The sequence below is a fragment of the Apus apus genome, chromosome 15 (genome assembly GCF_020740795.1).
Source record: "Apus apus isolate bApuApu2 chromosome 15, bApuApu2.pri.cur, whole genome shotgun sequence".
NCBI classification, from domain to species: domain Eukaryota; kingdom Metazoa; phylum Chordata; class Aves; order Apodiformes; family Apodidae; genus Apus; species Apus apus.
In genome coordinates this window covers 10,102,414-10,126,008 of record NC_067296.1, presented here as the reverse complement: position 1 = coordinate 10,126,008, position 23,595 = coordinate 10,102,414, and the positions used below count along the sequence as shown (strand labels likewise).

Here is a 23,595-nt window from a genome sequence, read left to right as displayed (position 1 = left end):
ACTTAGTATCCAGTTATGTAGGTGCAACTTCACTGGACCCAGCAGAAACACACTGCTTATCTAGAGTCAATCTATTTTCTCATCACTCATTCACATTGTTAAGTATTTCAAGAAAGAAACAGAGTTTTTTAAACAAGAAACAGATGATACATTCCATCCTTCCCAGTAGAATTCTGCACAAAGGAGATTAGAATTATTTCTATTTTTTACCATCAATGATCACACACACTGAAGCTTTGGGCTGCAACTGCTTGGTGGCATTAATTTAACTGGGAAGACTAGAAAAATGTGCTAACAACCAAAGATTACAGCATAAAAATCACAACCTCGAAAAAGAAAATTCAACAAAAACAGAATAAATGTTTGAGCAAATGACCAGCTAATGAGATAACCACTGGGAACTCTTCATATCTTAAAATAAACAATTAGTACATGAATGTGAAATCTAAACCCTTGTATAATATAGGAAGTAGTTGGAAAAAAAAACAAATTTGAGAAATAAAACCCAGAAAAGAGCATCTCTAAACAACAGAGTATATTTCATACTTTCCTCAGCTACATAACTAAACTAAACAAGAAATCCACACCCAACAAAATCTGATGAACACCGCAAAGAGGAGTCTGAAGTTAAAGGACCAGTAGACTATAGAGAGCTTGAAGACAGCATGATTCATTTGTACTAAGACAAATTATCTAGTGTTTAGCTGTTAAGATAGCAAGGAACTTGATTCATTCTCATAAAAAAAAAAAAGCCTTTCACACTAGTCCTCTTAATGCTTTGACACAAAACCACAGGAATCATTCATAATGAATTAGCAACTGGAGAAAGGACTAGATTTCCAGCTCAAGCAGTTGGAGGAAAAGTACTTTCAGAAAATGTATCTTAATTACAGTGAAAAGACAAGACACTGCTTTTAGAAGTGAAGCACATCACTGTGCCTGTGTTATTGTAACTGAATTTATGAATACAAAAACGCATTTAGTAAAAATTTTATTTGAAATGTAGCATGAATCTCTAATCAGAAGCATTACAACATACAGCTTTACAGAGAATTTGTACATGACAGGCATTTCTATACATGTGCCCTCCCCCCCCCCTCCATTTTTATGTTGTCATTATCAAACAATTGTTAAACAGGAATAATAAGCATTCACTTCTAAAAAGAAAACTTTGGCATGTATACAACTGGCTAGGTCAAAGTAAACAGTGGTATATTCAAGTCAGAAAGAGACTCACTTGTTTTGTTTCACAGCATTTTTGATCAGGATGAAACTCACCCACACTATTTTCTAGCTAATAAAAAATGAGTATTTTTTTTCAATCCAGAAACCCCTGTCAAGCAACAAAAACACATTAAGAGAGATGTAAAAGAACCAACTTTGAACTGTAAAAGGTACCAGCTTTAAAGCAGTTAAGGCCACATGCATTTTCTCCCACATCAGTTTGGTTGTTTGCTTGTATTACTGAGCTATGTATCACTTGGCACAGCTGACAATTTCTTCTTTGGACTAGAAGAAACATGAGTCTCCTTGGCTGAAAAGCCATGTCAATTTGCTGGAGTAGAAGAATAAACTTAAAGTAGGGATGGTGCCCATCTTCTGTCTTGAGTTCCTGTCACTCCTACTGGCCACTTACATACTTACCAAATTCATCCAAAAAATGAGAGAAAACAATTTGCAAGGCATTTCTTCCTGGCATACAGTAGACAATATTTCCATTTTAAAAGTCAGAAAGCAATTAAAGAACCCCTGAATAATAAGTAATAACAAGCCTCCTTTGAGAAGAATTACTTGCAATTCTTCAAATACTTACAAAAAAATACAGTATTTATACAACTTCTCCAGAACCATTATAATTAACATATTTTAATGTAGTACTAATAAAATAAATCCAGATACAGATGGTTGCACTTCTAAGCAGGAACCATCTAACCCAGATTTAGATTTTGCTGCAATTATTGCTGCAGAACAGACAAGTTTTACAGTTCCTGCTAAATGTTAGTGATCCAAAGTTGTCTGAACCATGGTGGAACTGGGCACAAATGGCAGAAGAGCAGTGAAGTAGAGGCAGGAATGGCAGAAAAATCAGTAGAGTAAGTCTAGTCAGACTCATACTCACTACTTCTTATTCCTTGGCTTTAACTCCTCTGCTGCATTTCGCAGAAAAATGTAGTTTTTCTTCTGTGGATTATAAAATTCATGACCCTAAAAAGAAAAATCATCTGCATTTACTCTCTTCAAAGAAGAAATATCAGCATTACCTTAAAATGTAAAAATATGAATATGCCATTAGTCTGGCTTATTAAGATTTAATCTTAAAGTCATTAAGAGAAGATATTGGACAACACTGGTGCATTAAAACAGCTTACTATAAAAAGTAACTCCAAGAACCCTGCACATAGAGTAAAATTTAAGGGATGTTTATCCATTTTTAAAGTATAAAACTAATCATAAAAAAATAACCAAGGATCTCTGAGCTCTACTTTACAGACACAGCATATGAGCTCAACTTGATTTTAATTTTTTTTTAAATAGCATTCTAGGCGAAGAAGATAAAACTTTCATGGCTATCCAGTTTCACTTTAAACTTTCTAGCTTCTAAATGAAATGTGGTCACATTTTTTTCAAAGTGAAGCTCAAGTTCTACAGGCAACTGCAAAAATCTGTTCCCCAGCTGCACATGCAAATATACTATTTTGCGTATTTACCTTATTTGAATACACATTACTGATTCAATATGCAAGTATTCAGATAAGGGAGAGTAAACACTAATAAAGCTATTGAAGTCCAATGCACAAGTTGGAAATTGCCAACTTTACTTGACACAAATGGTTCTAGAAAGGAAATGCACCTTGTACCTACTGGTTTGACCACTTACTATTAGTTTACAGATTACCTGGGTATGTATCTACCATTGCAGTCTACCCAAGCATTTAAGACAGAAGAATTCATCTGCCCTAGTGCCTAACAAAGTTATTTTTCTTGAGGCAGCATCCAGAAGATGCAATGCACTGAATTAAAAGTTTGCTCTCATTGTGGCATGTAATCAAGGTCATCCGTGTGATGTCTGCATTCATTTCAGCCAAAACCACAAGGAATATCATCCTCAAATTCAGAAGCACTAGCTACAACAGTCAAGGAATACTTCTAATCAAACTTGCCATTTCATGAAAGTCAACTATTTCAACTTTGCCATCCCTTCTTAAATACTATAAGGAAGTTTTGATTTTCCACATATTATGGTTTGTTTTGATTCTCTTGCATCTACATGACTTATTGTTGAGTCAAGTTTGGAAGAGAGATACATAAATGCAAGCAGCAAGCTGCACTGAGTGCTACTGGAAATGAAGCACTTGGCATTCAAACACTGGTTGAAGTGTTCAGAGCCACAGTCACAGTATTTTTTAAAGAGAATCTGCACAAGCAACAGAGATGAGCATTTCAAAGAGAGCTGTGGGAACCTCTTAGGGTGCCACTGCCCCATGACACTGCCCACAGCAGAACGTGTCAGCAACCAGAGTAACTGCTGAATCATGTCATTTACATTTTGCCATTTTCAGAACAAGGTTGCTTAGCCACCTCATCCAACTGAAGCTAAAAAACAAAGGATACATGGCTTCACTGTTAAACTTCACCAGATGTTCAACACGAACACTGCAAGTTTTCTAGCACACTTACAAAGTTCTGAAGGCTCAGTTACTATTTATACCAAGCAGTGAAAGCCTCATGTGAAAAGGTTAGACTTAGTAGCCAACTGCAAGTATGACTGTGAGTCTAAGCCTGTCTTACCTTTGACCAATCGTAACTGGAAGCGTATGCAAATATGTTGCCATTATGGTTGAAACAACAGGCAGAGATGGGCTGGTCGAGTTGTTCTGATGTCTTTAGCTTGGTTCGTGCATCTTTATCCCAAAAGCTGAACCTACCATCAGAACCCACTGTTGCAAGAGTACCATGGACAGGGTGAAATGCTATCCCATTTACCTGCAGAACAATGAAAAATACTATGTCGAATACCAGACATGGGAACAGGCAGTGGGAACACTCACAACACACGTGCTGAAAATAAATACACAGGGAAGATTTTTTCAACTAGGTGTTGTTCTTATTTTTTTAAATGTCTTCAGGTATGTTCTTGAGGGAAAATAAACACTAAAGTTCCAAGGAAAGCATAATCCTTTTTGTAGTACCTAAAAACTCAGTGCATAATCCTGTATCACAAATAATCTCAAGTGTTATTTCAGTATCAGCTACTTTAACAAGTGCCATCTCCACCAAGATGATTCAATGAATGGTTGATCTGGTGCTTGTTTTAAGGGAAGGACAAATATTTGTCTTTCCTCTTAATGTATGACTATGACTGGTATTTAAACTTATGTCCAAGATAACTTAAGGCAAGATAAAAGGTCAATTTTACATTAAGAGTGTACACTGCCCTCTATAAATGACCTAGTGGTACATGCTGAGTACTTACAGCATAGATATCCTGAGGTGCTGAGGTGTTTGTTCCATTGGAGCGATGACATTTGAAAGTGAAATTATCTTTTGCACTGGGGAAAAAAAAAAGTGGTTTTACTTTCCTCATTGTAAACTGAGCAATAACAGAAGAATCCTTCATTATGTGATACTTACGGGTTTGGGGGGTTGATGTAATGAATAGCTACTCTTCCTTCAATACTTCCAAGGGCAAATCCAGTAGGTTTGTTCACTTTGTCTTTAAAAATAGCAACACAGCGATGCTAAAATTTGAGAGAGAGACAGAAGATTTTAGAGAGGCTTGAGGGACAGATTTTCCAAATGCTGCTTCAGATGGGGACACAAAACATCACTCATCAATGCAAAATAAGGGAAAGCACAGACAAGGTCAAGAGAGAGGTCAAATTCTATTGAGAGTTTGGGTGACTGTATTTGTATTTCTAAATCCTCATGAAGACAATCAATACATCAATGGCAAACCAGGACACGTGCCACACCAAGATAAAGTACTTTGGTTTTGAAACATTGATTGTTTTTACCAAAAAAGAACAAGCTCAGAATTTCAGTGATCTGCATAAATGCACTTGCAACAAACGTAATAATTTACCTGGTGCTTAAGAGGAGATTCTATTCTTCTGAATTCAGAAGGTTGATTCTCTAACTGATAAACTATCAAACCCCTTTCTGCAGTGGCCACAGCAGCCATAGGATGAACCTGGATAAGGATGCAAAATAGATTGGAAGACAGTTCTGTTATTAGTATGGCAGATGATTCTATTTATTGAAATCCCTGAAGAAATTAAAGGACTTAAAACTATTTTCTGGGAGGAGGACAGACAAGTGGAAGAAAAGAACAAAATGCATAGAGTTATCTTCAAACAAATCAGTTCCTTCCTGTCATTACAAAATTTCACATACAAAAATATCCTAATTATTAGCTGATCCTCCCAACGTGCATTGCCATAGTGGTATCCAAACCTATCCAGAAATAAGAATAGGTCAGTCCCAACGCTGATTTGGTTTTGGGAGGATATAAGTGTGTTTTGTATGTTTTCCACAGGCCTGATCAAGATCAGTTTATGCTTTACGGCTAAAATCACACTGAGATCAAACACTAACAGTGGGTACTCAGTGCTAACCTACAGAAGCCTCAAGGACTGCCAGCTCACTCATACTCCCAGTCCTGCAGCTGACTCTAGTTTATCACACATCATGGCTTACCACATCTGCACAGTAACATCTCTCAGGGAGCTGCAGTGTCATCATAGGTGTGGGTGAACGGGTATCCCAGAACTGACGGAAACAGAAAAATGAACAAACTTACGCTCAGACCTGAGGAAACACCACTTAAATTATTCCAGCAAAGAGAACACAGTTGGTACCAAGTTGTTTCATTCTTGTTTAGCCAAAATACTGCAACTCTCTGAAGTGAGGTAACTTCATGAACCTGTTTTTTTGTATTAGTATTTAATAAAATATTTTCATTTCACATAAATATTGTCATACATGGATTAATAGCATACTTTGTGTCCATTTGTTCAGGTAAAAATCATACCTTCAAAGTTTTATCCCAGCTTCCTGTCATCACACAGCTGTAATTTGGTGCTTTAATCCAATGGATAGTCTTCACAGGAGCATCATGCTGAAGAAAAAACAAAGATAACAGTTCACATTTCTTGTTTATGCTCCTTATATTTTTTTGTATGTATGTACACTTTTTATCCATTCAAGAAAAATTATTCATTAGTCACAGCAGTTAGGACAAAGTTTGCTCTTGCCCTTGTTGTGTTTGGTGGTGTAAAAAGCCACACATAAGAAAAAAAAATGGTTCCTGACACAAACTACAATCAAGTCACCCTATATGGGAAGATAGTCACAACAGAAATACAAATTACAAACAGCAGGGCCTTCTGGTTATTTATAAAGGTTATTATCCATCATGCTAAAAATCAACACTTTGTAATAAACTATGTACTATAATTAAGCTAAAAGAAACCAGCTTCTTCTGGCAACAGCTACAGAAGAAAGGCTTATCTTAATTACACCAACCAGATTTTAAAATCAAGGCTGAGAATCTGAATTTTATCACCTCAAGTAGGATACAAGAAGCAATTGATAGAAGGACTAACTAACTCTTCTCTCAAATTATGTAACTGGTAACTAATTTTAATCATCGTAACTACATATTCTATGAACAGACACTCACTTCTAAAGTGAGAATTGAGAATATAATCCCTGTTACTGCTGCAGCAGAAAGCTGGGATTTGTGAAAGTGAATTAAAGTTTGAATCCCCTATAATGCAGCAGGGTGACTTGGTGAGATCACTGCAGCAATCCAAAGAACCCTCTCAAGTGAAGGGCAGGAAAAAGCTGCAAAGGTTATTTAAACCACTTTCACTGCAGTCTCCATATGCACTTCATTATCTCAAAAATATAAGAAGTATTCTACAACCTCTTCTTCACATAGCAGCATCTACTTCAGAAGCACTAAACATCAGCTTAATTTGCTAACAAAGGTAGCTTTTAATAAAAAAAGGAAAAAAGCCACATATCAGGTTGGGGCTTGCTTGCTTACTTACTTGTGCAATCTGAATAGCTTGATTACTGTTAAGATCCCACATTTTAGCAGTTTTATCACAGGAAGCAGTAAATACTTTACTCCCATCCTAAAAAACAAGAATAAAGTCAAGAGATTAAACAGCTCTATCATTCAGTATAAAATGGACAACTGTGAAGTCTTATTCTCTTCTAGTAATAGCATAACATGAATGCAACACACACAGGGATTGCAAGAAAAAGAAACATAAAAATTAAATTTATTTATGGCTGTATGTCATAAAAAGAAAGCCGTGCTAGCTATTATCTAGCTTTAAGTACATTCTTACTTTTAAACTAATTTTTACCCTTTTTATGTCCATGTTAGACTAGATATATTCAGCATAAGTCTATACACAATAACCACGGGCTGCATCTACATGTGGCAGTCCTGTCTGGAAACAACATGCCAATTTATTCAGGGTTGTGGTAAAAGTTGTGTTTTTTTTAAATAGGAACATACATCACTCCAGCAGCCATCTAGTACAGGCCCTGTGTGCATCTGCTGAGCCTTTGGAATGGTCTGTCCATTATCCTGCACTTCCCAACAGCGAACCTGTAGCAGAAGAGCACACAGTCACAACATAATAAGAACTTAAAAGACTTCTCTTCTTGAAGATCCCAGTCTTAGTTTATCCAACAGAGAATACAATTATAAACACCAAGCTTATTGCAGAACTAGTGAATCCTTATTTTCTCTGAATATATTTATCTGTACAGCCACAACTCAACCCCACAACTTCAACCCCACCTCAAAAGTGCTTCAGGATCATGTAACACCTCCCAGTGCTCTCCTGGAGAACCCTGAACCATCAGCTAGGAAGAAGCTGCCTGCTACAGGCTTCTGACCAACGGACCAAACCAATCAGTTAAAAAATGTGCTCTCATTTGTCTTCCCTCCCTGTTTGTGCCAGCTGGGATGTCACCCTTCAATCCAAACAAACTTCAGTAAGGTTGTAGAAACTGAATCTTTCTGAGGCTACACTGTCAAACTGGGTAATTTACCAGTGTGTTTGTGGTTCTTTCACTGGGCAAAGCGTAACTGTGTTAGCCTGACTGTATAAGGAATTAAGATAAAACCCAAACAAATAGGAAAAAGAAAAATCAAGGAAATAAAAACCTATCCGGGAAAACACTGACTAGATGTTCTGAGCCAAAGCTTAAAAGACAGAGGCAGATGGGTCACTTCTCTGAAGAGCACAACTGAATTGCTCAGCTGAAGCAGCTCAGCCATGTCAAACTTAGAGCCCTGCCACCAAACACAGACTAGGCAATTCTGTAAAGAGGAAGATTTTTAGGTGCCCTGGCACAAGTTTTTAAGATCATACTTCGCAGTTTAGGCAACAATCCTCCAACTTCATTGACCTGCAGGTCTGACTTTGAGAACTTACATCATTTGCCCACGATCCTGCAATGAGGAAATTTCCCGGCAGTGTTGGTGGACTAAAGGCTAAACAAGATATGCTGTCATCAGGTGGAGACGTCACTTCAATATCCTATAAAGAACAACAGGCGAAATAAACTTAGCCACGATTTTAAGCTGTGCACTGAGAACTTCCCTAGGGTGAGTTAGCAGGCAGTGCTGAGACACAGGACAACACAGAAGGGTGGTTCCCGTGGGGCCCTCACACACACATACCTTCATCGGGTTATGATTGTCTGCAGTCGTGCTGCCAAACATGCTGGTACCTCCGGTACTAAACCCTGACGTTGATCCAAAGAGACTCATCCTTGCCCTGCAAACAAGGAGGTGGCTCAGTGAGACCTGCCAGGCCCTAAGCGTCCCCAGGGGGTCCCACCCCACGACTGTCCCAGCCCACCCCTCACCCCGCCTCGGAACCGCCCAGAGCTGTAAAAATACATAAAACTTAAACCGCAACACACTTGACGTTGCAGTTCGATCCCTGACTTTCCCGGTCCGCCCCCCCCCGCCGCCGCTGTCAGGGACCCCCCTCCGGCCGCGCCGCCGCCACAGCCCGCGCGGCGGGGCAGGCAGGCCGGGCTGCCCTCATTCCGCACGGCCCCGCTCCCCTTCCGCCAGCGCGGCGGTTGGGGACGGCGGGGCCGCCCGGGAGCACCGAGCGCGCCCGTGCCCGGCCCCGGAGCCGCTCACCGTGTGCGGCCCCGCTCCGGGGCTGCCTGCGGCCCCGCGGCCCTGCGCGCAACGCGGCCGCTGCTGCGCGGCGGCTCCTCTCTGCGCAGGCGCCGCGGCCCGCGGGGAGCGGCTGCGCAGGCGCGTGGGCCGGGCCGGGCGGAAGGGGCGGGGCCCGGGGGTCCCGGGGAGCCGCGCCCGGCGGGACGCGCCGCGGGGCTGGCGGTGAGGAAAGCGAGAGAGGGACAAGGAGTTTTTCTTCCCCCGCGCCGGGAGCGGCGGGCCCGGCTGCCCGGCGCTGCAGGGAGCGCTGCCCGTGGGCGCTAAGCACGGCTGCTGCAGCCGCGCCAAGCAGTGCTGGACGTTGGGCGGGCGCTGCTGCCGCTCCTGTGGAAGCTCTCATGGAAACACCTCAAGGCCAGACGCGCACACGTTCCCTGCGCTTGGACTCTGTGTGTGCCCGGTGGGCTGCGTTGGCCTGGTAGCCCCAGGGTAGCCCCTGCTGGCGGAGCAGCCCTGGGTGGGCGCTGGTGTGTGCCCCTGGGTGTCACTGGCAGGTAGCAGCACTGCCGCTGTGCTGCCCCTGAAAAGGAGTTTTCGTTCCTTTTGTATTTAAGACTGGTGGAAGAGTAGTAAAAAAAAAAAATGTAATAGTAGATAGGTCTACTGAAAACATTATCTGTTAGATCCGTGCTGATGACTGTACAGGTAATTTTGGAAGTATTTTCTGTGCTGTCAGTTTGTTTCCTCACATGGAATCCATTGTACACGAATCACCACAGTTTCCTGCTCCTTTTTACTGTTTTAGAGCCAACTAAATAAAGCAAATGAACACGGGGTTCTATTATAATGTGCACCATTAACAGGATTATTTATTAAATTCTTAATCAGTAACACCTGCTTGCTTATTTGTTCATTGAAGACAAATAGTAATCTGCTGGTTGGAACATTTACAATTGTTTGAGATACAGAGCAATGAAGAATTATCTCTTTTTGGTCTGAGTTTCCAGCAAACACAAACTGCCACAACACTGTACTTAAAATAATTTCCAAAAGGAGGCACGTGCAATAAAACATTAACAAAGTTTTCTACTCTCTTAAAAAATAAAAAAGGTTGGTACAGCATCATCTTGTGCTTTCAGAGAGAAGGCAAAGCAATTCCTTGATACATTTTTGAATTTAACATTTTCTGGCCAGACAGAACACACTTAGTTATGTATGTACCATTGCATTTGGCATTGATGCAGTGCAGAAGCCACAGAATGAAAATTACAGTGTTGTGTAAAAGAATCCTTACTTATGTTTTGAAAGAGGCAAAAGAGAGAATAATAATCTAGATACAGGGATAAAGAAACCTAACAACAAGCTGAAGCATACTTTTCTCCGCATTTTTTCTAAGAGCAGCCAACAAAATCAATCAAGAAAACATTTCATTTGCAAACAAGCACTCACAGCCATCCACCAAACTGCAGTTTGTTTGGTAAATAGACTCTGGAAAGATAATCTGGTGAAAGAGAAGTTAGAACTTGAATTTCAGCCTTCAGTTTAGATGCTGCCATAATTTCCAGCTGAAAACAAAAACAAAACCAAATGAATGTGTGATGCTCTTAAGAGCCTGATCCAGGGTTAGGTAGTTATTTAAATGTGAACTACACCTGTTCCTTGGCACCACGTGCCTTGAGAACAGTAAGTGCCCATCCCTGAGCTGAGACTCACTTTACTGGATGTGTTCTGTAGTGTGTCCCTCACAGTAACACAATTTATGAGGACAAGCAGGAGGAGAGGGTTACAAAGTGCCTTTTCTTCCTTTCTAAACATTTCACACAATATATGCCTGAATGGACATGCATGGTCTAAAAGCTAGAGACAAGATTAGAGGTCTAGTACTGAGCAAGTAAAACTGCTGTAAGCCTTGCCCTGCTTGTAAAGACATGATATATCCTGTAGTATTTAGGAAAGCAGTAAAAGCTCAGGTGCAGCATATGATCATCAGATGACTAGTGGTGGGAAAGCTTAAAATGCTGCCAGTTCTGGCCTGTGAGCCAATGAAGCCCACGGATTCAGAGGGACAGTGGGAATGGGCTTACTCAATCTTGCCTTCTTTTAGGGCTGCAAAACCTTACTGTTTCTGCTGTGCTAAGACTTTGTCATCATAAAGAGGAACAGAACTGCAGATGATAGGATTTGTCTTTTGAGGAGTAAGCAAAAGGAAATGACAGGTGTATACATACTTCTTTTTTCCACGTTGGCTGACAAGCAATGTAAGGTCTCTTCTGTATACTTGCTAACTTATTTTGATCTCGCTTTGTAAATGGAATCAGGGCATCTTTGGGTATATTTAATCTGTAAAGAAGATCAAGTTGTTACATTTTCTCATATACCTCAATATTTGTGACAACGTATTTCTTTCTATTAAGCAAAAAATAATAGGTGAAAAGAATAATTATTTTAGTGTCAGTTGTCTTTTTGTGCATTAAGTCAGATTGCATTTCCTGACAATGGAAAAAAAAGAATACTTCTGTTTCTTTTGGGGAAGTGACTAACCTCTCAAGATCAGATGGAAGGAGACCAAGCCACTTTATAGATGGAACGGTGAGATCATGGGCCTCAAAAGACATTGACTAAAATAAGAAAGTTCAGCTATGACATTCAGTGACTTTTTGTTTATTTTCTTTGAGATTTATGCCTTCATGATCAGGTTTTATTATGAAGACAGTTAAGAACTTTCACCATCAGAATGGTATGAGAAAACAGTGCAAGTGAAGCTTACCATATCTCCTTGCTGGAAACCATTCCTTCACTAAGATTTTCACCCTTCAGCCTATGACAGTTTATAGACTAGTCTAATTTAGCCTAGTCTAGTCTGAATAATTTTGTTTTGTTTTTTTACAGTCAAAATTAGTCTACCCTGTCTTTTAGCAATGTGATATAATAATGCCTTCTTGTTCCCTTTGCCTCTTCTTCCATAATGTTCCACACTAGCACATGTATTCATAAGTGAATTCTCACTCCAAAACAAAATCTTTACCAACAAAACATGATTTTGTGGAGAGCCACCCATCTCACAAGCTATTCCTCCTCCTCCCAAGGTACCTCCAGCCTTCATTTCTCTTCTAAGAAGGAAACAAAGCAAAATACAGAACAATTTTCTATTGGGACTTCCTGAAAACTGCCTGTGCAGGAGGGAAAAACATTAAATGTAGTTAAATGAAACACCTGTCATTGCTACCCAGTCTCTTTTTGTTGCAGGAAGAAGCTGTTTCTGCAGATGCACAAGGTTTAAAAACTGTATCTTTGTGCTGACATAGAATAATTAAAGGCAGTACCAATTCTAACAAAGGCTGTGACATCTCGTGCGTTGCAGCTCCAAGGCTGGGACACAAAAGAATATGTTTGAAATGGAAAAATTATACTCACCACAGATCCATATTTGTAGATGCACATTATTTCTACACCTAGGATGCAGAATAGCAAATGTCAAGTGCCCCTTTATCTGCACACTGGGCATGTTTAAAAGACTGCATTAAGAATTCAATTTTACAGGATAACAGTTACGGCTTTATGATTAGAGAGGTTCTTTATGGTTTACAATTGTATTTAGAGCATGTAAAATAATTTTACTTTATATCAAACTGAACAATGTTTATAAAAGTTCCTGTTACTTCCTTTCATTTGAAAAAAGGAATAGTATAGCCAACAGCTGGAATTCTTGACAGACCAGCATTCTCAACAGGGTGGAACTCTGTAAAGTAGATATAACTAGGACCTTCTGAGACTTTTAGAAGTGGTCAAGTCCCCAACTGCCATTAAAATCAGTGGAATCATGCAATGGATCATAACATTATTTTATCCTTACCTAATTTTTAGGCCCACAGGTGCTTTCAAAATCTAGCTCTATTCTGAGCTATGAATTTTATAATATTTTTTTTTTCCTTTTTTAGGTTCAAGGTAAGATTCTTTTTTAGTACCCCAAAGCACAAGTCATCACAGAGTGTAAGGGTATACATAAAAGGAATCTAAAGCCAGTATTGATGTTTCAGTTAAACTCCTTCTGTAATTCTAGGTATATTCTGCTAAATCAGGAGCCTCCTGATTGTGTTGGATCTCTATGCTCTGAGTACCCTTCCATAAAAGTGAGACAAGACATTCTAAATAAATTTTGCTTTCCTTTTATATCGTAGAACTGCTACAGATTTACCATGTGGATCTGCATCCATAAGGGTGAAAATAGGAATTTGAAAAGTATCCCACAGCTTTCTGACCAAAAGTCGTGTATTAAGATCTGGCACACCTCTTCCCTAAGGAAAGAAAATAAAAGCAGGCCATTTTAAATTAATTAAAACAACATCTGGTTACGTATGTGTTTACGTTAGTCACTTAAAAGCAAGCAAACCAACAAAATGCTGGCAGAAATATTTCTCCAGCAGATATTTTTCAGGGAAAGTTGGTGCTCCTACTTTGGGTCTGTGAGGAGGGAAGTTCTTGCTCTGACTGGCTATAACTGGACACTATGCTGCACAGTATAAATGCTTATCTCTCTTAGGTATGGATTTTCCTCATTATGAGCCAAATTTGTCCCAGAACAAATACGTGTCCATATACACATTCCTATTAATTCTCCAGGCTCCATAGCTCTTTCAGTACAATCCAAAATCAACCAATTCTGTTTCATTTGGGTTTGCTAAACCTGGTATCCTGAAGGACAAAAGGTTACTCAAACAGTTAAGCCTTTCTGAGTGGGGCAGCTACTTTGCAGCAGCACATGGTGTCCATCAGCTACCAAGCTTTAGAATGTGTACTTTGTATTTCTATCAGGATACTAAAATTAAAAAAAAATAATAATAATAAAAAAAATTTAAAAATTGTTAATTTCATTATGGTCTTTTGACCAAGTTTGAGCACCACAACAATGCTAAAGTATCATTTAAACCCTCGTGTCTAGCTAGATGGCATGAAATGTAAGATCCGTACCGTAATCATTATACATGGGGACAACCTATTGCAGAAATCATCATCCAGGAGTCTCTGAAAAGTTGCATCTTTTTCTACAATTAACATAAATTTGGCATGTGAGATTAAATCTTTTCTGTTAAGGCTAGCTGCATGTAAAATGATCCATCACACTGATCAATTAAAACTAAATGCTCTAAAATACCTGTTCTGGAGCCAAAAGCAGTGTTCATGACTCTGTTTCAGAGCCAACAAGCAAAGAAAAAATTACCACAACATTGTTTAACTTGGAATATTCTTTGTTTTTACTTTATTTTTCCAGTCTACGACTAGAGTTCTTGCTCAAAGGATACTTTTAATTCCTTGAACATTAGATGGCACAGTGACTGCCTAAAACAACAAAAATGATATTAATAGTTTTAAATAGAGAAAATGATATATTTTAAAATAACAACATTAGGTAATGAAGGACACAATTACATCCTGAAACAATCATTCTTCTTCTGTATACCAGACCAGCCTTGACATTTTCACCCCTTTAAAAGCATATTCTACCGTTCATATCCTGTTGTGTTGTATTTTATGGTTGCAAAAGGAGTCATCCTGTGACAACAAGATGCTTTTCAAAAGGGTTTGTTCTACTGTCACAGAAGATTGTTCATCACATGGACATTAGAGAAATAACAATGTCCTGGTTATTTTTTTATCTGTCTTAGCCAGAAAAGAAGTCCATGTCTTCTTTTTGGAAGACGATTACATCATTTCTTTTATTAACATATAACCTGATTTTGTAACTGTTTTGAAGCAACAATTTTAAGACATAGTAATGTTTACTTTACAACTCACATTAGGATTGGCTCAATCTGGCAAGCATATGGATGAGAAAACAGGAACTGGAGGAAGAACTGAGTATGTATATATCAAAGTGTGTGGTCTATTTTAACTTGTGACTGTTAAATCTACACTCATGCCAGCATGGAACACCTCAACAAATAATATGAAGAGCTGTAGAAGAGTATTAATAACAGGGGTCTTTATGCTCTGCTGAAAACCAAGTATAACAGGCAGCTAAGGTTGTCTTTCCATTTTGATTTTACCAAATTAGGCTTTCAATGAGTGCGTTTTCCAGGAAATCATGACAACAGTCAGCAAGTCTGAGTTCTGTTCCTGCTTCCAGATTCTGTATGGCTATAGGAAATCTTTCAGGACTAGATTAGTTGAATTCCATCTCCTCAAAGCCCCTTTGGCTCTTAACTGTTACAAAACCATGTTTTTAAACTTCTCTTTAGTTCATTAACATTTTTGACAGAATTAGCTGGCAATACAAGCCCTTCTACTGTCTGTAATTCCTGTATAAGTGATAATCCTGAGATCAAACAGCCTGATATTATATACCTTTGCTTATTCAGTGCTGGGCACATGAAGCCAATAGCAACTCTTATGCTGATGAAGTATCATCATTACACTTCTGCAAATGGAACATAATTTGGGTCCTGAAAGATATTTCTTTCTCTAATTATGTGGCTATCTCTGTTGCTACTAGAGGAGTCTGTCCAGTGTAGTAGAAGCAGGTCACTTAGGACCACATGAGTATGTTAACTCATGCTGTACGAATTGTTTTCTGCCAGAAAATCAACCTATTGTGACAGAAACAAAGTATGTTTGGACCACTCAGGATTCTTTAATTCAAAGCACGGATTTGACAGAACATTCTAATATAAAGTCTAAGATACACCTTCCTCTGCAAGGCTCCTGTAGTGAAAGGCAATGCTAAAAACCATATCCAAAGGATATATTCCTGATGAGCATATAGTTGAGCTTCAGAATTGCTATGAATTACTGTTACCATTTTATTCTGCTGCATATACATACTGTTGCACTGCAGGTGCAATGCACTTTCGTCCCATCTTCCTCAGTGTAACTTAAATTACCAGCAACAAAACCTTTAGTTGAAGAGAGCTGAAAAAAAATAGTAAAATGTATTCAGTACATGGAGAATTACATGCTGTTGTTTTACTACACTGCACAAGCAAAACAAGAAACTTCTGAGAATAATTCTGAGTGGCAAAAAGCAGCTATTGACTGCCATCCACCTTTTTAAGCACTAGGCAATGTTGTTTTACTCATGGATGTAAAGCCATGCTTACAATAAGTGATGTTAACCGTATTTTTAGATACAAAGGACTTCTTGTAAAGCATGTGATACAAGGATATTTAAAAGTTTTTTACATCTCTGATGTACTTAAGATTTTCATTTACCCCCCAAGTTAGTGAATAATTTGAGTACAAATTGCTAAATGTCTTGCACTCTGGATTTTAATAGCATAATGGCAATACACCCTGTGATTTTAGCTGGCAGTTTGTCCCAAACTCTTTGGAGCAAGTAAACTATGAGTTTTCTCTGGAGAAAGAAACATTTTGAGGGCTATTTTCATTTGCACAAATAACACTTTTCATTGTAACTATGTGTTTCTTAATAACTTTTCTTGCTATTTCACCTTTCAGTTCAATCTATATGATTTGAAAATAATGATAAAGAAATTAATAATAAGCCACTCACTATATGTAGACTTCTCCGAGGTATCTTAAGCATGCAAGAAATGTCATTGATTATATTGTCCACAATACTTTGACTACCAAACAGTTGTGTGTCTGAATAATATATATCCCTATCAAGACAAAATATTGTATTTGTAATTAAAATACTGAAACAGCTGTAGGGTCATGAGAATTTTATCGAGGATATGAATAATCATTTCAACCTAAAGCATTTTGACATACAGGAATCCATTATCCTACAGGTTTGCATCCTACAGGCTCTTTTCACAATAACATTTTAAAATACAACTTTGAGATTACAGAAATGTGGTTTGTTACCTTTTAGTTGCATAAGTATTGCTCTGCACCATCTTATAGATCATAGACAATATTTTGAGGATCAGAGCTGAAAAAATACATTTTACCAAAAAAAAAAAATTATCCATCAGAGATGCATATACAAGAATTTGTCTTCATATTGATCCATATTTGTGTCTCATAAAATAAAACTTTGAAACCTATATTTTGGTGTGCTGTGAAATTACAAATAGACTGTACTAATCAGTGGGCTCAATAATTTCTAGTGTAAGAAAGAATACAGTGGAGTTAAGGGAGGGAATGTGTGCTTTGCTGTCCAGGCCAAGAAAGTAAATGACTGAGTTAGAAAAAGAAATTAGCTTATTGTCTGTATTCCAAGATTCCTTTACGAGCTAGTTTTCTGAAGAAGGGTGATGTTTTTACATTAAGACCTTTTGATTATGCTTTCAGCTGATATTCATTCAGGGACATAGAAACTGGAAGAATGCTGTATTAATTTCCCTCTTGCAGTATAATTTAATAGAGAAGAGAAAAGCTGAAGGACTGGTCATAATATCAGGTTATATTAGCCATACACTTCTAAATCACAGTGCCTGCTTTTTGTTTTATGGTTTGCTAGGGGTTTTTTTAATAAACTTTTGAACTAAAATAAAAGAACACAAATTCTGGTTTTGGACTTTTTTAACTTACCAAATTTTGTTGCTGATGCAGGGCAGTCACTTCTTATTTGTTTTGTAAGACAACGTGGTATCATCTGTAGACCTACAGAATCTTTAAATCTGATACATTGCAAACAAATACAACAAAACTGTAAACTTACTGAGTCTATGTGAATTGTTCTGTGCAAGGTAACTCAGACCCCTTTCCTCCAATCAAATATGCTAGAGCTGTTTTCAGGCTCAGTACAGAAACCATCAACTGGGGTGGAGTTGGAGTGGACAAAGGAAAAAGGCAGGCAATAGTCATCTGTCAAACTGACCCGTTCAAAACATGACTGAACTGCTCCCCAGCTGATCATTGGCTTCGAAACATGAAAGAGTTTCTCAAGGAGATATTTCAAGACTGAATTTAAGCCCAAAATACATAAGTTTCCAGACAAAAACTGAGGGAAGAAAATATTTTATAGAAGTTTATAGCTGTTAATATATCAGCATCAATTATTATTTAGCATGAAAACAAAGGAATATGTGACCAGAAAAAAATTGTGAATCATTATTAGAATACATATCAAGTCTGACATGCTGACTTTCTGACATAGAATGTGTTTAAAAGTGTTATTTCATGTTACAATAATATAATCTAATTTATGCCCATATTTTTTTACCAGAATAACTCAGTTATATGCTATTATTAACTTTTAGAAGCAAAAAAATGTGGTCCACTCTATTCTCTGGATATTTGTTTAATCTAAATGTGCTCTACCATTTCATGCTTCACCATTTCAAGTCTGAAGGTGCCCATTTCACCAAAAGGATCAGTTCTTTGCTTGAGGACACTTCATTATTTTACTGAAGATTATTTTAGTGCCTTATGATAAGACAGCCCAGTCTTTAAACCATTCTTTTTAATTTCAAAATTCTGTATGTACTTTTAAAAAGTATTGGTGGTAAAATGGCCATAAATTCTGTCTAAAACCACATATCGTTTGTAAAGTTATTTGTCAAAGGTTTTGCTCCATGCATCCTTTGGGTGGCAGAACACACCACGGTGCACATGTATGAAGTGACAGCAGTCACATGAGCACAGTGTAGCATCCCCTGCCAGCTTCAAAGTAACTTTCTTGCCTTTGAGCTGCAACATTTAAAAGATATTCGTGCTTTTCACTTGCTCCCTACATTGTAACTGCACAGGAGGAAAATAGTAATCAAAATTTCTGCTAGGTTGCCTTACCAACTATATTTTCTTCCCTTCATATTATATTTTGCCTTTCTGAATATATTTTTCTTTGTCTATTAATTCATTTAGTATTCTTAAACTACTCTATTAAAGTGGGATATAGGTCACTATTCAAGGGAAACGCACATCTGAGATTACACTTCTCCACCATAAATAATAGTTTAGCTTTTAAAAAATGTGATTGATGAGTCTTGTTTTTAACACACTGTGATATTTTAATTTGAACATTTCCCCTTCTATGTGTTCTGATGGCAAATAACATTTCACATTTGTTTTTCTAGCCTGGAATGCCATTTCCCCAAAGATTGCCAAAAATTGCAAAACTTTGTTATAGTATTTTAATTTTACAGACATCTGAGTGAAACATTTTTGTCAAAATATCAAGACACAAACCATTAAATTCCCTGGAACACACAAGTCTTTCAGTTAACTGATTACCTTTAGGGCCCTCAGATTTTTTGATTGTCAGAAATTTATTGTTCTCATTAAAGAGTATTCCACCAAAGTGTTCCTTGTGGAAGGTTTGCTATGCTTTCCCAACCTCAAATGTTTGTAATGTGTTCACTTACAAGTACTTCTGCAATCTAATCAATCTAAATATCCCTTAACCCACTGACGTCCAAAGTTATTACAGGGCAAGAAATAGATTTGTATCTTCCTTTCTCTTTTTGCTTCTGTATTATAAAAACCAATTAATGTCTCATTTTCAGGTATTTTAAGTTAAAATGAACTCCTTGGAAAAATAGTGTCGCATAAGCAACATCTACAAATCACTAAGTGTGAAGGACTGGTTGCTTTATCTCTGATCCTGTCTAGATAATCTGGCATAACATCTGAAATTTAGATAACATATTACTTGGTTTGTTTTATTTGGCATGTAATGAACTTAGAGCCCAACAAAGAGGTAAAAAAATAAAACAGACAGAGATGAAATATGTTTTCTCTGAAGAACAAAAAGATACATTTATCATTATCTTTTTAAGAAACAAGTTAGCATAAGGAAAAGCAGAGAAAAAGAAAAAAATAAGCACAGAAAGAACACTGGGGGATGAAATTGCTCGTAATTGCTTCCAGCCTAAAACAGATTTTTTCACTCTAACACAACTTACCATTTCTGGTTTCTACTGCTTCCAGAAAATGATTGTTTATAGGACCTCCCTTTCCTTCCCAACCTCTATTACAGTAGTTTTACATTCCCCTTTATACTATGGTCTGCTATTGCTTAAAACATGATGCCTGTTCATGCAGATTAGTTACTAAGCATTACCTTTTATTTGGTCATTACTTTTTAAGAAATCAAACTATTGATCCTAATCCTTACAGAACTATGTATGATTAATTTTTCTGGAAGTTACAAAATCAAATTTATATTAATGGCACTTTTATTGTTATTAAGCAGGTCTTTATATAATACTTACTCTATATTCCTCCAATCTGCTCTGTTAGGCACTGTGAGAACAGGTGCTTTATTTTGGGCCAAGCTTTGAAATACATCTTGAATAACATTTTCTATTGCTTCAAGAACTGCAGAACTGAAACAAAGAAAATTAATGATATAGTGCACATTATAAAATCCAGTACTACTTTTTTTGATCATCTATCCCCACTCCTACAAAAACCATGTAATCCAAAACAGCTTCAAGGATATATTTGCTCCAAAAATGTGGAGGAACTCTTTGGGTTTTAATTTTGTTTTGTTCAGTTTCCCCAAAATCTTTGACTTTCCATTCCAGATGCATGAATGAGGACACAATTAAAAGTACATTTCTATTCAATCCTGAAACCATCAGATTTTTCACCAGCTGAACTTTTAGACCAACTGGCTGGTTTGTGACTAATGATTAATATTTTATTATAAATGATGTAATATTGGCTTTGGCTATGATTTGGGCTAAGTTGTTTTTAAATGCTATAAATTTAAAAAATGTTCAAGAGTACAAATGCTTCCTGTTGTACCATTGCACATTAACCTTTTGATCTGCTGCCCTGAACAAACTGTTAAGGTTTTTAATTAAATGAAAGCTTAGTCTCAACAGATGCACTGTGAAAAGAATAAAATCTGTATCTTTCACCTAAAAAGCCGAAGTAACCTTGCAGCAGATCCCTTACAGCAAAACTGTAGGCTGGTTTGAGTGTTTTGACAGATGCTTTTTATTTTCATAAGCAATTTGACTCCAACATTTCAGCTGTCCTTAAAATTACAAGTGAACTATATACCATCATAAATTTAGGTAGGAAGTAAAGGAATAGACAAAACTTTTTTTAGCTTAAAGTTTGATCAGAGAGGTCCAATTTTGTCATTAAGTAATATACTAAAAAAAAAATGAGTCGATACCAGTGCACATCACAGAAAATTAATTATCCCACTGTTACAAAATCAGCAAGAATTATTTTTAAAGCCTAGCTATGGTTCTCCTTAAACAATAAGGAACTGACATTGAAGCTCTCTTTTATCAGCTGAATGCGTTTCTTCCATTTTGCAGCTGAGCTTCCACTTGCTTCTCATTCTGCTGAAACTAGATTATAATTTTTGAAAGCAATTTCTGGAAAGTATCAACCTTTTGTTTTAAAATGTTATTTGTATTAGCATCTGTATAAAAACCCCCCTGCACTAGTATTACTAACATTCTTGTCCAATAAGGTTAAACAGTTCAACAAACACAATGCAAGAATTTTCCTGTTTTTCAGAGGAATAAACTTGGACACAGAGAGACTAATGGCTTTCCAAAGGTGAAACAATTAAGTGTTTGCAGTGCTGATAGAACAAGAAGACCTGGTCATGCAGCAAATATGTAAATTAATTTTCTATTGTATAATAGCTTCATCAAGTCCAAGATTCCCTAACTTTCAGATTAATAGTCTCTTCCTCCTAATTAAAATCCTACTTCTCAGTGCCATATCTACAACAGAAATTCTATTAAGCATAGAGGAAATGGTTGGCTGGTGAGCTAAATGTGTAATGCAGAAAATGGCAAGAGTAAAATAAATAAGCAAAGCTGACTATGGTGCATTCCTCCAACATAACAAAAATTAGTGTCAAAGATAATAAAAATACACATGTGCTGATGGATGAAAGAACAGATAGATACATAAATAGGAAATCTAAACCATCTATTGCTTTGATACTTATATTTTACTTATTCATTTGGCTCTGTCCACTGTAAATGTCTTAATATTCCTCATGTCCTTCTAAATTTGCTGAGAATTTGAAAATCTAGGTTTCCCAGTTGCCTGATTGATTGGCCAACAGAAGTTGTAAATGTGGCAAAACAGGAGAAAGTGGACAGCAATTCTCTGTGTACCCCTTGCTGATATTCTGTCTCGTTTTGCAGAGATTAACTGACTTTTAAGAAGGAAACATACAATACTGGCCAAGAATGCCTACTTAAAATTCTCTCTGGTTTTAGCCAGCAGCAAAATCTGAGCAGAGAAGGGGTAGGCACTGTACATCTGACAGGGTTTGCCTCACCATTTCTAACATGTTACAGCATGAGTAGATACTTGTTTCTGTATAGTACGAGAAAGGATCTTCAAGATTAATAGCATAAAGTATTAATATTATAGTATCTTTTGCAAACAAACAATATAAATACACAAGATAAACAGTTACAAATAAAAACCCAGCACTGTACATCACTAAAGCCATGTGGTTTCCATACCCTGCCACAAAGACTAAGAACGCTCCAAGTCATCAATTTTATTACTATTTTTATCTTCCTTTTACTTTTAAAATACTTTTAAGATGCTCCCAGTCTGTTCTAGCTCTGAGACTGATATACTGTGTATGAAAAGAGACTTTTAAAAAATGATCAGATTTCTTGTTAGTGAAATTCACTGTTTGTTTTGTCACGGTTTTCTGTGTTTCTGTCAGCACCTACAGACTTTTTGGATAGGTCCAAGGGAGCGGAAATGCTGTTTGCAGCGTGAGAACTCCCTCTCCCCTCTGCTTTTCACTTTTGCACAAGCCCACGAGGTGCAGCGGTGCACTGCCTACTGAAGTGTTACCACGGGAAGAGAGCAGGGGTGCTGTTTTTCACATCTTTTACCTAGAGGCGTGGCCCTCATGACCAAGCAGACTTGTTTCCCCGAGGTTGACCTTGTTCCCAGCAGGCATTTCAGTGGAACACGCTGTCTGGTCCTCCACGAATGTGGGTGCAGACCAACCCAACTTCTCTGGAAGGGATGACGCCATGGTGCAAAGAGGCCGAAGGCTGCCGGAGAGATCAGAAAAGGCTACCCTGCATCCTGGACTTGGAACTCGTCATCTGAGGTCAAACTAGAGAGGAAAAAGCAGAAAATTTCTGTAGAGACCCCAGGAACAGTTTTCCCACCCTTCCTGACTGACCGAGGGAGAACTTTTCCCGCCCTTTGCCGGGGTGAGCAGCTGGCCCTGCCCTTCCTGACTGACTGAGGGCACTTCCCGCCCTTCCTGACCGACCAATGGCGTGTCCCGCCCTTCCTGACTGACCAATGGCATGTCCCGCTCTGCCTGACAGACAGGAGGCGGCCCCGCCCACCCGCGCTGCCAGGACCGTCCTCCCGCCCTTCCCGACCGACCTTCCTCCGCTGGGAACACCAGCCCCAAGCTGCCCCTGGAGCTGCTGTGCCTGAGCAGACACTGAACCACAAACTTCATGGCACCCAGACCTCAGGGTCTCTAGTCTCCATCAGGCCAGTGTGGCCCAATGGTTCATCAGCACTTGTCTCATCCTTCCTAACCGACCAGCGAT

The 23,595-nt window shown here is 38.1% G+C and overlaps 2 protein-coding genes across 3 annotated transcripts; both read right to left on the bottom strand.

Annotated features, from left to right (window-relative positions):
* Positions 1-976: 976 nt before the first annotated feature.
* RAE1 (ribonucleic acid export 1) lies at positions 977-9,256 on the bottom strand. 2 transcript variants are annotated; one of them, XM_051633176.1, is made up of 12 exons: positions 9,185-9,256; positions 8,711-8,807; positions 8,463-8,567; positions 7,535-7,627; positions 7,056-7,142; positions 6,032-6,118; positions 5,698-5,769; positions 5,084-5,191; positions 4,633-4,739; positions 4,475-4,550; positions 3,790-3,984; positions 977-2,205 (listed from the first exon to the last, which is right to left on the bottom strand). In XM_051633176.1, exons 2-12 carry the CDS (start codon positions 8,798-8,800, stop codon positions 2,119-2,121), a joined length of 1,107 nt encoding a protein of 368 aa, XP_051489136.1. In that variant the 5' UTR covers positions 8,801-8,807; positions 9,185-9,256; the 3' UTR covers positions 977-2,118. The 2 variants fall into 2 exon arrangements, with proteins under 2 accessions (XP_051489136.1, XP_051489134.1); XM_051633174.1 differs by lacking the exon at positions 9,185-9,256 and adding an exon at positions 8,956-8,973.
* A 1,355-nt stretch (positions 9,257-10,611) lies between these two features.
* On the bottom strand, positions 10,612-23,057 carry SPO11 (SPO11 initiator of meiotic double stranded breaks). The gene is made up of 13 exons (XM_051633408.1): positions 22,912-23,057; positions 20,284-20,397; positions 17,660-17,748; positions 16,991-17,057; positions 16,674-16,782; positions 15,986-16,072; positions 14,467-14,503; positions 14,135-14,244; positions 13,362-13,461; positions 12,581-12,618; positions 11,708-11,784; positions 11,395-11,506; positions 10,612-10,731 (listed from the first exon to the last, which is right to left on the bottom strand). Exons 1-13 carry the CDS (start codon positions 23,055-23,057, stop codon positions 10,612-10,614), a joined length of 1,206 nt encoding a protein of 401 aa, XP_051489368.1.
* Between the last annotated feature and the right edge of the window lie 538 nt (positions 23,058-23,595).